General features: G+C 39.7%; 1 protein-coding gene across 1 annotated transcript in view; it reads right to left on the bottom strand.

Moving 5' to 3' along the window:
- Positions 1–15,333, bottom strand: part of LOC130150578 (V-type proton ATPase subunit S1-like) — a 56,894-nt gene that overhangs the window by 17,118 nt on the left and 24,443 nt on the right. Inside the window, exon 7 of the mRNA XM_056341666.1 lies at positions 326–567. Within this exon, the coding sequence (XP_056197641.1) occupies positions 326–567 (242 nt within the window). The remainder of the gene's footprint in view (positions 1–325; positions 568–15,333) is intronic.

The following is a 15,333-nucleotide window of genomic DNA, read 5'->3' as shown; positions in this document are numbered from 1 at the left end:
GAATTTTACAATGAAATTATGATCTCATTAATGCCAGTGGAGATTTCTGTGATTGTGAGATTGGGCACAGGGAAACCTGTTTGGACCAAATATAAGCAAACAAGAAAAAGGAATATAAGAGGAAAAACAAAAGTGAAAATAAGGGGCTGCATCTGAACAATTTTGTGATCTTGACTCAATCTTTTTCTTCTAAGAATATCCAATTTAGTCTTTTTGTACTTTGGATGCTTTAGAAGAAAATTAAATTGGTATTAACTTGACATTGCACCATTTTGGATTAATTTTCAGAAATCACATATTTTACGGAATTTCTTGTGCTACTCACGTTGTGTTGGTGTCTGAGCACTCAGAGGAAGAAATATCCACATTCTGCATTACAAATGTTGCATTTGTCAAATCTATAAAAACCGAACTGTTGGCTTTGAGGCTGAAATTACTAGCATAAAAAAGGATGCATGTATCATTTCCAGTGGTCACATTCAGAGGAGGATATGATAAACTGCCTTCTTCCTCAGTGGCCATTAATCGTCGTCTTAATTCCCCCACCACATCAGTTCTTCTAGAAATCTGGAATAACAGCACATTAACAATTCATCTCCTTTGTAAGAGATAATATCAATTGAACACAGACCTTCACCATTCTGTACCATGAACGTCCATCCTTCTTAAACCTTCAATCAACTTCAATATTTATTATTGTCTGTCTATTTAATTGGCAGTATAGAGGCTATGGTGTTAACCTAGGTTCCCATTGTCAGGTGTCGACATGTGAAAACAAGCACCACTGACATCAGGCAAATGAACGTAAAACTATGTTGTTAATGCTGCCTTAAGACAGTGGTGTTAATTAGTGCTAATACTTTTTACAGAAGAATATACTGAAAGAAAGTAACTCTTCTTCTGTGATAAAATCACAAAAAAAATTTAACTTACACATTCAGTGACCACCCCCTGTAGTAAGAACAAGTTTTTGCGCTCTTAACAGCCATGAAAGCAGGCTACCTAACTACAGCAGCGCTGTTTGTACACTCTTCTGATGGCTTCTGGGAAAAGATCTATGCTCATTTGGCTGATGCAGTGAACTCCTACAAGAGACTTCACTGCATATACACATTTGTTTTAGGAGTTTTCCAGGGATTCCCTTTAATAGGTAATGCTTTTTTACAAATGTGCCCAGGACATCCTTGGTAAAACAGCCCCATTGATATGAACAGTAAAAGCTAGCTGACCTTATCAGACAATAACTTAATCCTGTTGTTCATATCTTACTCTTCACTTCTTACTCTGTTCATATTTGGACTATTCCATCTATTTTTAAGTCATGTCAGCTTTATAACTTCATATTCTACAAGTGGCCTCTTCCCTTGGATAACTTTGGGATACAAGAAATGAGAGGTGTCAGGGGTTACCAGAACTATAATTACGTGGAGCTATTGCCTGGAACCACTTTTAATGGGTTTAAAGACAGGCAAGGAACATTTTCCAGTTTGGAACAGAGGCTATAATATCACTTTATAACCTGTCTATGGAGAGGAGCCCCAGAAGATTTTGTCACCTTAACCGCTGCTTTCTAAACACTATGGGCCATCTGTTATTTACAGCGCGTCTTTGTAGATACCTAATTCTATGAACAAAGCAGAATGGGCTGAATTAAAAACCTTTGACTAAACTCTCAAATATAGACTGCAATCTTCCTCTCCCATACGTGCATATTTTATGAATTTCTTTTTAATTCAGAGTAGTGCCTTTTCAAATACATCAGAACATGCGCTATTTTAAATGAATACCATTTTCTTTAAAAGAAGAGTGTGCAACAAAAGACAATATTCAACTCTTGATATAAAACTTTTAATCTTCCCTTAGGCTGTCCTGAAATGTAATCATTTTATTTCAAACTGAGAGGAAGAGCTGAAGTCTAAATTATATCCTGCCTAACAATTGACTTCACTATGTGGGCCCCATGTATCATCTAAAGAGGGCTTTAAAAAACGCCTGCTAATAGCTGAAAACAATGCTACATTGGAGATTGTGATTGGGCTAACTTGGGGGATCAGGTTAAGTATCTCAAAATAAAAAAAAAAAAAAACACTATTAGAATGTAATCATAAGACTACAGCTTTATTTCTGTTGGTCTGCTGCCAGTACTTTGCCATGAGGCTCTCACATAAAGATTCCCTTTCATCTCTGAAAAAGCATATGAACCGAAAGAGTGTTTGCCTGAGAAGAAGAGGTGTCAAGGACTGAGAAATCCACTCGTTTCCCGTGATTAAACCTGTTTTAACAAATTCACCCATGCTGAAGAAGGGAGGCAACACATCTCACCCAAAAACATTTCTGAAAGTGAGCTTTGTTTTGGTCATATTTGTGGCTGAAAATACAGACTGTGCAGCCCAGCGAGTCTTTATTTGCACAGCTATAGGCAGGCAGGACCACTGCACTAAACGGAAGCCTGAAAGCATCAGCTCTCTGAAGAAATATCCCCCAAGCACTTACCGGCCTGCATATTCATCCTTCCAGCCTGCAGATGCATTTCTCTAAGTTACCTGTGGGTGAGGTAATTCAGCACATTTGAAATCAGGAAGCATTACCCCACAGAAATCCAAGAAAACTTCGTCTGGAGGCTGGAAGAAGGATCTCTGAAACACCCCAGCCTAGAACCCACTGGAGGCCTAGAAGATGGCAGTTGCTCCCTCCAGCTGACCTGCAGTGGGAAGCTGGAGGCTCCCCCAGTACACCCCTGCCTCTCTGTTTCAGGCACATTTTCCTATTCTTCTGTTGCTGCACAAACATGAGCTTACTGAATTAAAATCTTTCTCCCCACGCCTGTATTTCATGCTAAACTATAAATGACAAGATACTTCCTTGCGAAATTGATTATATTTACATTGAATTCTTGTAAATCAAATTATTTAGGAACAATCCATAGTGGCAGTGTTGTCAATCATTAAACCATATTTTATTCTGTTGCTTTCTTTGCCTTTACCTAATCTGAACCATGGGACGTGTGACTCATTGTCTTGTTCCTCTGGATTTATCAATGGCATTTTTGATCTCAGATATGCAGTGAACAATCACAAGACCCAATTAAATAAGACACAGAAAATAAAGGGTGCCATTTACATTGTCCTGGACCAGAACTGAAGACTGTAATTACTAACTAAACCTGCAACAGAAGCAGCCTGGAGAAAATTCTTCCCTTTGATCTGTTTTGAAAGGCTCCTAATACAGAATCATCTCTCTTGGAAAGGAGGAAGACAGCTGATCTGGCAACATTTTGATTCACCAACATACTGAACTTTTTCAAAGCAAACAGACCATACATCCAAAATTATTCATTTGTTTTGTTGTTGCTGGGTTTTGTTGGCTGTTCCAAACCAGAATGGCTAGAGACAAGAAAAAAGATTTGGGGCCATTTTATGTATTTGAAATTACAAATATAAGTCGAATGGTTGCAAACACATACAAGAAAAATACTGGGAAAATAAATTTTTCATTGGTTAAAATGATGAATGGTAAGGAATCATAGAAACAGGCTGCATTTCACACTAGTTTCAACATGGGATTTCTGGGTATCAGTTCAGCTGATGGTTATGCCCCCTTTTCCAGTCTTGTACTTCTTGATTTTTAATTGCTATGTCCAGGTGTGCCTATCAAGAATAAGAAAACTGTCCTGGAGGTCTTTGTAGTTCCTTTTCATTTCTAACAGCATGGACGTATGACCACATACTCTCCTTGGAGTTGTTTCTCTTATTGTAACAGCTAGCGGAAGGAGGTGGTCTTTCCATACTTTCAAGGAGGGAGGCAAGGAAGAAGAAGGGTCCACTCCCTTTCTCTTTTTAGGTTGTATCTTAGCCTAGTCCCTGCCTCCATACTGTGAACTACAGTGCATTCTCTGTATATACTCTACTTAGATGGCAAATGGTAATTTTTCCAAATTTAGCCATAACACGATTAAACCCTTTGTTGGTGTAACAAAACCACACAAAAATCTTAGCTTCTATTGGGGGGGGGGGGGGGAAGTGCAGTATAAGAGCCAGATATTGCTTAATAGTATTAAACTTCAAATGCAGAGAAGGGCCTGAAAATATTTAGGGCATGCAAGTATAGACAAAAGCTGAAAATACATCATGACTCCAACCTAAACAATTCTGTGATTCTATGATGCTGTGAAAGGGGAGGTCAAAGAATCCTTTTGGGTCACTTACGATGGCTGGAATCATCATGAGGTGCAACATCCAAGGAGGGGATGGCAGGCACTGCAACTGCTACCATAGCACCCCAAAGACAAAATGTATTTGACTACACTTATTTCATTCATCTTTTGGTGCCAACTGTAGCATAACAGTGCTTTGAGCTCTCAAAATCTGCAACGTTAAGCAAAGAGTTACCGACTATCTGTATTTTTGAGAATTTGAACTGTTTACATTGTTATGATTTCTAATGTTTTGTGGGTTGGTGGGTTTTTTTCTTTTCCACTCTAGGCTATCTTATAACTTCAATTTTGGCCCTAGATTTGGCGAACCTTGCATTCCATATAAACCTCAGGCAGTCTCCCTCCATTTTATTGAGGAGACTGGATTTGTCCAGGATTCATCCTCTGATACACCAGAGGGCCATGCTGCCATCCAGAGGGACCTCCACAGGCTGAAGAAACGGGCTCACAGGGACCTTACGCAGTTCAACAAGGGGAAGAGCAAAGTCCTGCCCTTGGGGAGGAACAACCCCAGGCACCAGTACACACTGGGGGCCAACTGGCTGAAAAGCAATTTTGCAGAAAAGGACCTGGGGTCCTGGTGGACACTAAATTGAACATGAGCCAGCAATGTGGCAAAGGAGGCTAATGGTATCCTGGACTGCATTACACAAAGTATTGCCAGCAGGTCGAAGGTGGGTGATCCTTCCACTCTGCTTAGCACTGGTGAGGCCGCACCTGGAGTGGTGGGTCAAGTGCTGGGGTCCTTAGCACAAGGACCTACTAGATGTACTGGATAGAGTCCAACAAAGGGCCACAGGATGAGGAAAGGTTTGGAGAATCTCTCCTGTGCAGAAAGGCTGAAAGAGCTGGGACTGTTTATCCTGGAGAAGAGAAGGCTCAAGAGGGGGAATCTCATGAATGTGTATAATTACCAGAAAGGAGATTGTAAAGTATATGAAGCCAGGCTCTTTTCAGTGGTGCCCAGTGACAGGACCAGAGGCAATGGCCCCAAACTGAAACACAGGAGAAGTCATCTGAACACGAGGAAACATTTTTTGCACTGTGATGGTGACAGACTTCTCTCCAGTGAAGCACAAAATAGAAAAATTGTTCTAAGTTATAAGCAAAGAGAGACACATGCTTTAAAATAAAAAACCATCTAATGCAAAATCCACTCATAAATTAATTATGACAACACTTGGCATAAGTACGGACTTGGATACTTGTATTGCTCACACACGTGTGCATTCACACATACATAGATACAGAAAGAGTAGAGTGTAAATATACTTGGAAGTGGAGAATTTCTCAGAAAACTCATTCTTTTCCCTGATGACATGCAACCCTGATATCGGTTGGAGGGACAGCACAGCAGGCCATAGGCAATCCAGGAGGTTCCTGGAATGTATTGACAATAACAAGGGCTTGGGTGTGTTGGTAGATGAGAAGCTCAACATGAGCCAGCAATGTGAACTTACAGCCCAGAGAGCCAGCCGTATCCTGGGCTGCATCAAAAGAAGCTTGGCCAGCAGGTCAGGGAAGGTGATTCTCCCCCTCTACTCCACTCTCATGAGACCCCACCTGGAGTACTGCGTTCAGCTCTAGGGCCCCCAATAGAAGAGGGACAGGGACCTATTGGAGTGAGTCCAGAAAAGGACCACAAAGATGACCAGAGGGCTGGAGCACCTCTCCTATGAAGACAGGCTGAGAGAATTGGTATTGTTCAGCCTGGAGAAGAGAAGGTTTTGGGCAGACCTTATAGCAGCCTTCCAGTACTTAAAGGGCACCTATGAGAAAGCCGGAGTGGGACTTTTTGCAAGGGCATGTGGTGACAGGGTATGGGGGACTGGCTTTAAACTGAAAGAGGATAGATTTAGATTTGTTGTTAGGAAGAAATTCTTTACTATGAGGATGGCGAGGCACTGGAACACGTTGCCCAGAGAAGCTGTGGCTGCCCCATCCCTGGGAGTGTTCCAGGCCAGGCTGGATGGGGCTTTGAACAACCTGGTCTAGTGGAAGGTGTCCCTGCCCATGGCAGAGGGGTTGGAACTGGGTGATCTTTGGGTCCCTTCCAGCCCAGCACATTCTATGATTCTATTTCTCACATTTGTAAGGCAACTGTAATCCTAACCAAGACATCAGAATAAATGTCAGTAGCATGACACTTTGCCCAGAGGAATCCTTCACCTCTTTTTTCCTTCTCTATTAATAGTCTGATCAAGCAGGGGAGAAAGAAAGTACAGAAATAAGGTACATTATATCAATAGCAATCATTTATTGACAATTATTACTATCATTTTAGTGCCCTGCAGGGTATATAACCAAGCTTACTAGCTCACATTACCGTCTGATGGCTCCTCTATCCAAGCATGCATACTTCTACCAGCAAGCCAAATGGCTCAGGGACTGTGACACTCAGCTCCTACCTGGTGTTCTGCATCTCCCAGGGTTTTTCACAGAAGCAAGGCTGGGACAGGAATATTCAAGTCAAAATATAAGTCTCACTGTAGGAGACAATGATCTCACTGTAAAGGATAACATTCTGTTTTATAATTGATAGTACTATTATGACTTGTGGAGAGTGCCCAAGTCATGACCAACCACTTGGAGATCTTCTGTTAGAAGGGATAATAAAACTGCAATATTTCTTATACCATTCAGTTCAGTGGCCTGCATAAACAAAATCTGCAGTGTCAGCTTGTATGTTTATGGCTAGATGTGTTTATCCTTTTGCAGCACTGGGCTGGTTAAAAGATGTCTTGATCATCATTTACAGAGAATGTGACTACTCTGTGCAACTGAATACAGTGCAGTGAAGAGTGAGTTAGCAGGGACCGTGCAAGTGACAGAACCCAAATCAGAGGAAGGTGCTGTGATGCAGCACTTGTGATAATCCTTCTTGAAAGGCTTTAAAATGAGACAAGGAATTTTTGCATGTACAGGACATACAAGCACATCCAGAAATACCACGGTAGTCCCAATTTTCTGAAGAAAATTAAGATATTTCCTGTTATTTTCTCACTCCAACTTTTTTAAAAAAATCATACCAAATTTTTTCAGCTAACTTAAGGAAAAGCAGGAATTGGCCTATGAAAAGATCTTGACTTTAGAAAGTAAAACACAGTATGTATAAACTGGAGTAGCAGTAGCAGGAGCTGCTACACTTAATTCTCCACCTTACATTTCACTTTGGACAAATAACCCAAAGACAATTATTCCATTGAAAACAATGTCTTGGTCATCTACCAGAGTGTTAAAACTCATTCACATCTTTCTAGCTAATCAGATTTTTCAAACTTGTATACAAAAGACAAAAAAAAAAAAAAAATTATTAAGAGCTTGCATCGTAAACCAGAATTAATCTGGAAAGGAATCTACCACATGTATTATTCAAGGAGTATTTGCTGATGCCAGTCTCCCCAGCTTTAACATTAGATTAGGCCCTGTTTCAGGCAATTCTGACACAGATAAAAGAAGCTACAGATTTTACATCATTTGTAGGCTGCTGAGGGGAATACCCACTCCAGCTGGTTGTTTTTCCCACTTTCTTATGTCCGTATGTGGAATCCAAGTTGCCATGGGAGATGTGAAAAATGAAGAACAGATTCTGCTGCAATAAGAGGAGATGGGTATGTAGTGAGGGTTGGGCTGAGATTATATAGGGGTCTGGTGGGTTACCTAATGGAAAAATGCAAACAGGAGCAAAAATGTGTTACTCTTACTGCCAGGAGAGTTGCTGACACTGTCCTAGACGTAGGTTAATCACAGAAAAATTAAAAATCTGAAGATCCATAAAAGTCTCCGTCCCTCCACTTAATATTTTGATCCTCCAGCACTTCGGAGGACTGCTCTGCCAAATTGGGGAGCCTGTCTCCCTTTTCTTCTTAATTTGAAGAGGTGCGAACAGGATGATAGTATGATAGTTACACCAAATTGTTATTGATATTTCAAGGAAATTAATCTTTAACTTTAAAAAGTTACATACCTGTCTTACCATTACTCAGGTCTGCCTGTAATAAATTACAGTCTAAATACCAGTGTTTTTCAGATGGTCAGATTCTCACTGTGTTCAACGTGACAACATCATTCTTTGCTTTCAGCATCTCCATCTGTGTGTGACAACTCTTTTGGAGAAAACAGAGACAGACAGAAATTGCACTGTAGGAACTTGTGAGGAGAGTCTGGCTCTGTCTTCCCAGTTCTGCTGAATCAAAAGGCAAAGGACAATAATTCTAGCAAACGGAAACTCTTTGACAGGGAAGTTAAGCATTTTTTCCATGGAAAATCAATAAAAGGTATTTCACTTCTACTCTGCTTTCTTGCACTCAGTATCCACTTAACTTTTCTGACAGTAGTGTATGTAACCTAGAAGTTATATATATAAATGAAACGCACATCAGAAAGTCTACACAAAGCTAATATTAGAAATAATATCCATGCCTTTTTGAAGGAGGTTACAATGCTTTCTTTTCTCTGGATAAGCCCTTTTTCCTCCTCCAAGTTTGTCTCAAAAGCTGTGTTTCCACCAAAGCCTAGTTAACCCTTCCATTTAACACATCTCAGACAACGTCATCAATCTTTCATAATTTCTTTCATCTCCGACTAGTCTCTTCCCCATCCAAAACAAAATGAGACCACACCATGCAACCTTGGTCAGCAGTTACATGTAACTGCCACCTCTGTGGCTGGTAGTTACTGACTTTTTACAAAGTTTAATATCATGATGCTTTGATATTAAACTTTGGAAGACTGGACTTTATAAGGTGGGGGGTATTCGAAAACAAAGACCAGCTTCTTTCCAGCACTCCTATGGGGTTGCTTTAGCAGCTTGATGCCTATTGCCGTTACTACACCATAACCAGCCTTCAATGACAGGTAATGGCACCTGGCTGGGGGTTTGGTTCAACCAAAATAAGTTGCTCCTGCTGGCAGTTCATATCCTGAGAAAAACTGTGGAGCAGTAGCAAGGAATATCATCAGGGTCAGAAGGAAATCAAGTACTAGGGAGGAGGAAGGGGTTTTCAACAGTGAGGAGGCAGAATGGGATCCAGCATTCACCTTGCGATAGTTCTGCTCAGTGTAAGGCAAGAAACCCTCCTTATTCTGTTCCAGGATTTTGCAAGTGAGTTGGCTGAAAGCCTCAGACAGAGATAGCTACCTGTTAGAACACTTGGAGTTTAACGTTCATACTGTAGTGCACTAAAATGTAGAATGATACTTTTTATGATTCATTACATACCTATCTGAAGTGACTGAATCATTTGGGCTAAACCAGAAACCCCGTCACAGAAGAACAGCTGCAATGTTTCAATAAAATTGTAAACACTGAAGTTTTGGTAAAATGAAAAGGACAGAACAAGAACAAAAGATGCGATGTAATTTGATGTCAAGCACCACTTTATGTGTGGCTTTTACAGCAATGCATCCATTAACAAATTAAGTAAGAGCCTTGTGGCATTTTGGCAGGAGGATGAGTTTCTTAGTTTCTTGCCTTTTTTGGTTTTTGGTGGGTTTTTTTGGTCTACCAGTGACACTAAGTACATATATCATTAAAAAAATCAAATAACAGAGATTCCTATGCAAGGCTAGAGTGAGCTGGTAAGCCTGCATGGATCAGAACACTGTTATAATACCAGGCTGGATCCCAAAAGAAACAAAGACTTGTCAACCTCATGCTGGGCAAATTTGCCTCTTCTCTTACAGCATCCGCAGTTAACAGCCCAGGGGTCCACTGGTGAGTCCCAGAGGCATCCCACAATTGCCTCTGGGTCTGCTGTAGTTGACTGTTGCTAACACAGGTGACTGCACGGGGGTCTGGCCTGTGCAGAGCTATTTCCTCAAAAGCTGCTATAGAATCATACAATCATTTATGTTGGAAAAGACCATTAAGATCATCAAGTCCAACTGTTAACCTAACACTGCCAAGTCCACCACTAAACCATGTCCCTAAGCACCACATCTACATGTCTTTTAAATAAAAGTTTCTGTAATCAGTCAATTTTCGAATTAGAAAACTTTCTAAAAAGAAATATACCATATATTAGAAGACTGAAATCTGATTCAGTTTAAAGTTGTCAGCTACAGGGAATGGGGTAATCTGGTCCTCAGAAAGAAACAAGATCCGTGTTTCAATGCAGAAACACTGCTGTAACAGTCTGTCAACACTTTATTAACACCCTGGTCTAGTTCTTAGCTTTGTCTGCTAAAGCTCCAATATGCAAACTTTGTGAACAGAGGCTTGCATGCAGTATCAGCTTCACAGATTTTTATGGAAAAGCCTGTAGGACTTAATAAAAGTAGCTTTCAGAGAGAAAATCTCAATAGAACTATCCATCAATAAAGCAAGGATATATTTCTCTGATAAAGTCATAAATATGTTTGAAAATTACCCCAAAATGATCATCCTCTATCCTAATTTTAGAGGCATGTATGCTGTACCTATGAGTTTAATGGCTGCACATGCACAATGGCTATGTATGCATAATGATGACACCTCTTTTCTGTTTCAAATGGCAGAAAATCAGCTGATGGCTTTGAACAGAGTCTAATACTTTTTTTTTTTTTTTTTTTTGCAGGCAGGGTAAGAGTTAGAAAGCAGAATTAAACAGAACCACCACATGCAGAAATATAGCAGATCTAGAACTGCACAACAAAATGTCTTCCTACCACAAAACACTGAATTTCTAAGATCAAATGTTCTGCGGCACTATGCGAAGCGAATGAATTCTTTTCTAAAGTGAAAAGAAAGAATATGACATGCCAGTTGAAACTAAAACAAAATAAGCCAGGTTTCTTCTAACTAGTCTTAACTATGTTACATGTTGGATGCACTAAAACCTAGGGGTTTGTGATTCTGCCATCAGACCACACACAATTCCTAGGATCAGGGATTTGCATTTTACTGATTACTGGCAAATTTTTGTGTTGTGTTGGCCTTTGTTCTTCTAACATCTATTCCTTTAGTGTAGACAATAGAAACTGCAATAGAAATCAAATGGTGCAGGATATAAATGTTTTTGCCAGTGCAGGGGGACTCCCTGTGGTTGCACCAGCTTGTCCTTTTACCAGCTTCATTCATTTAGTTTCCTACAAAGGGAAGGAAGACAAGTAGTACTGCAGGTAGACATTTAGGGCAAGGTCGCTCTGACTGCACGCAGGAGCTACCTAGCTACCCAGCACTGACCTCCTGGATCTTCAGCCCTAGGAACATGTTGGGAGGAGACACATATGCTGTGATCCTCTAGGTGGGACAATTTCCTATTTCTAACCCTTTGCTTGCCCAAAATGGGATTGTGAGTCTGCCTCTGACAAAGATCCTGCCTATGGGCTTTGGTGTCTGGAGAAGGTGCTGAAGATAAGAGTCTCTGAGCTCACCAGCAGCAAAGAATGGGAAAGAACGCAGAGTTCCCAGAGGCAATTTACCAATCCTTAATCACAAGGATCTTGAGATTCCATCCCATTTCACTGCACTGCAAGTAAGAGAAACTGCACCAAGCTTGGGGTACTACCTACCTGATTTCCATCTGACACAGTCACTTTGTGTTATGGATTTTCTGGTTGCCAGCAGAACAACGATTAACATGTAGCGGGCCATTTTTTTTACGTGCCAATTATTTAATTTTCTAAAGTGGCAATTCTACAACAACCTAATAGGCAAGCAGGAGGAGGAAAAGTCTGTGAGCTTCCTTTAGTGGACCTTTGTTTAGTCTGTTGGCTGCCTTTTCTGGCTCACGGCCTTTAGTTAAATAAGTTACACATTACCTTGCAACATTCCAGCCCCAGAGAAATGCTGTCAATATCCCAGCCTTCCACTGCCAAGACACAAGACCACCTAAACTGTGTGAGACCAAAGGTCCACCTAACTCATTGCCAGTGGTACTGATAGCACTGATAGTAAAACTGGTGCTGGCAGCTAAAAATAAGAAAAGGTTAAATACAAACAATACTTGTCCCCAGGATACCTTCCATCATTTCTGCAATCTTTGGGTTATAAACCTTCAGAGCTGAAGGTTGCATTCAAATGAACACATGCAATAGGATCTTCCTTCCATCCTTCCTTCCTATCTTTCTTCCATTAGTTCACCAAACCACTGAAATCTATGTATTGGATATTTTGTCACCCAAAACTAATTTATTTTTTTTCTTTAAAGGGATTTTGTTCTCCTGAATTCCTGCATTATGGTCTGTGAGTGGTGATAGTTGCGAGTACTGGCCAGAGACAGTGAATAATTATTTCCTGTTAAGCTCGTCCATGCTATCGGTAGTTTTATTTATTATTTCTCTCTTGAATTGTCACTTTTCCTAGGTAAAATATTTTAATCTTGTAGTCCTACCGTATCCCTTTGGACATGGGGTAGCCAGAATCACACAGACTATTCCACTGGCGGACTTGCACTCACCAAGGGCTTAGTGAACTACTTGACACTTGCAGCTTTGCCCTCTTCCTTTCCAAATGATTGGTAACAGTCTGCTCACTATTCATTCCACTGCTAACTGCAGGGATGTTCCGAGAGATCTACCCGCATTCGCACCATAATTCCTCTTCTGAGAAATAGCAGCCACTCATCACAGTGCAATATGCATATTTAAGGTTTTCCTTATGCGTGTTACTTTCCTTCGTACTGGATTTCATCTGTCATTTTATCACCCAGTAACACAGTGCCGTGAGTGGTTGCTCCAACTTGTCAGCACACCAGCAAACTTTGGCACCCTCAGATTTCAGCCCCCTTCCCATACTAACGACAACTCTACTGAATGGCACAGGCATCAACATCAATCCCCACAGAATCCCACTGTAAACACCAATCCTTTATTTTTATCCTTTGTTTTCTACCTTTAAATTTTTTATTTCTGCCCAAAAATAATTTTACTTTTGTACCTTTTTTTACTGTAGCAACAGGATCACTTACACCTACATATTTTATGTCTCTCAGAGAACAGCGTATCCATATCATATTTTCTTCATATGTCCACATATTTACTACTTTAAGTTTCAACCCATTTTTTCAGTACAGAAGGTAGGTTTCCTGCTTGTATTTTTCCAGAGATATGAAGCTTCCTTTCAAACTCCATGTCACACTTGCCACTTCCTGATCCTCTGGGATTAAGGCCAAGCTAATATACAATATGTTATATACATATAAATTATAAGTTGTATATGAAGAACCATGACAATTGAGAGACTGGCAGTTTCATGTCTTATTTTAGTTAAAACTTTGGTGAAAATTATCTGGCTGGTGACATAAGACTATTCATTTTATTGATTTTGAAACCTCTTCTACCACCTACCACCTCAGTAACAGGAAAAGTTTTTGAGGCTCAATTACTGAAAAAGTCTTTATGCTGAGATCTTCTCTATGTTCCACCACAGAGACGATCAACACACAGACTCTTTTGGCTTTGTGTTGTCACTCCTTTTTCCCCAAGTTTCTCTTTTTTTTATTAGATCAAATGGTCTCTGAAAGAATTTCTAATGTGTTTTTATTTCTTTTGCATATTGTTCCTCTGAATCTCTTTAAGTCTGCCACATGATTTTGCACTAAAATTGCAGGAATTTATATTCTTTTTAATTTTCTGTATACACACAGGGCTTAGTGTGGCTTTATTAATTTCAATAGCCTCACCTCTTTCACTCTGATGTTTAATTATGGCACAATTTGGGATGTTTCCAAGAAAGGAGGAGGGTGAGGGGAAAGAAGCGGTCTTTCAAAAATGCTTTTTGAAATACAGTTTGAGCTTTTAATATATTGTGTTTAAACAGTTTGCATTCCATCTACAAACAGTGTCCGTCAACACAATCAGTGGAGCTTACCAGGCAATTCACCAAACGACAGACACGTTGATCATTTCAATCTTTAGGTTAAAGTCCTATCATTTGGATGCTATGTTTGACCTCAGTCTTCAAAGACTCTGCTCCTGAAATAGGACTCTAGAATTCCCAGAATACTTGTCTTTGTCTCCTTGAATCCAAACTTCTTTTAAAATACAACACCAGTCCCTTACAGATCTATTCTGTCACTCTAAAAAATTTCTTAGCTTGGCATTTTCCTTCCAGAAAGGTTTTAGCATGCCTACCAACATGCCATATCAATATGCCTGTTTAGTTACACATTCCATTTACTCCATCTCATTTTCGCCTCATATCTTAATCTTATTCTGATTCATTATGTTTACAACCTCTGCCTATACATGACTGGTTTTAAGAGTATTCACTGCAATTTTCATACCTACATTTTACCAGTTTCTGCTTTTTTCCCAAGACAGACTTCACCCCAGCCTATGTCCTTCTCTACCATCCCACCCCTTTTTTCCTGGTCTTCAGTTTTAAATGTAAAATAAATGCATCTTTCTAATTTGATGTATATGGAACACCTGTACAGGCTTCATCTATGTCTTAAAAAGTTAGTTAGCAACTGAAAATAAAAAAATTGTTCTGAACAGATAAGAATAATAGTTTAGTTCTGTGCTGCCCTTCACTTTCCAGTGCAGTAAATAAGCATCCCTATATATAAAACCATATATAAACATCAAATGAAAACTAAAGCTGCAAAAAAAAATATTTAAGGAATTGAATCTTAATGCTCCAATGAAAAGTCTAGGGTTAAAGGTAAAAGCTAGTTTTCATTTATTTCCCTGAATTGCCCACTAACACATGGAATAAATCATATAGAATTGCTAACAAGCACTTCTTGCACCCTTAGCATTCAATTTCCAAGATAATTTGGCTAAATATTTGTTCATTTTCTTTTCCTCTAGAATGACAACTAACTGGCTTCAACCAGCTTTAAGCAGTTCCTTTGTAATTATTTAAAAAGACTCTACTTCTATTAAGTAAAAAAACCAACCAAACAAACAAAAATACCCCACAACTGAGCTAGCTAGGAATAAGTGCATATTCTTTATCTACAAGCAAAAGTTTATTTTTTATTATAATGGAATTCTTTAAGTGGGGAGAGGAGACAACTAAAGGATGAGGAATTCCTACAGTTACTTCTTTTAGGTTGGAAGCACTGACACTTTATTATACTATGTCAAACCATAATTGATCCTTCAAATGAAAAAACTACAAAAGTAAATGGATAAGGCAATTCTTATATTCAAGGATGCATGAGGATATTAACCCTACAACCCCAACTCCT

This window comes from Falco biarmicus, chromosome 5, assembly GCF_023638135.1.
Source record: "Falco biarmicus isolate bFalBia1 chromosome 5, bFalBia1.pri, whole genome shotgun sequence".
NCBI classification, from domain to species: domain Eukaryota; kingdom Metazoa; phylum Chordata; class Aves; order Falconiformes; family Falconidae; genus Falco; species Falco biarmicus.
Note: the sequence above shows the minus strand (reverse complement) of the source record. Positions and strands in the feature narration are given on the sequence as shown.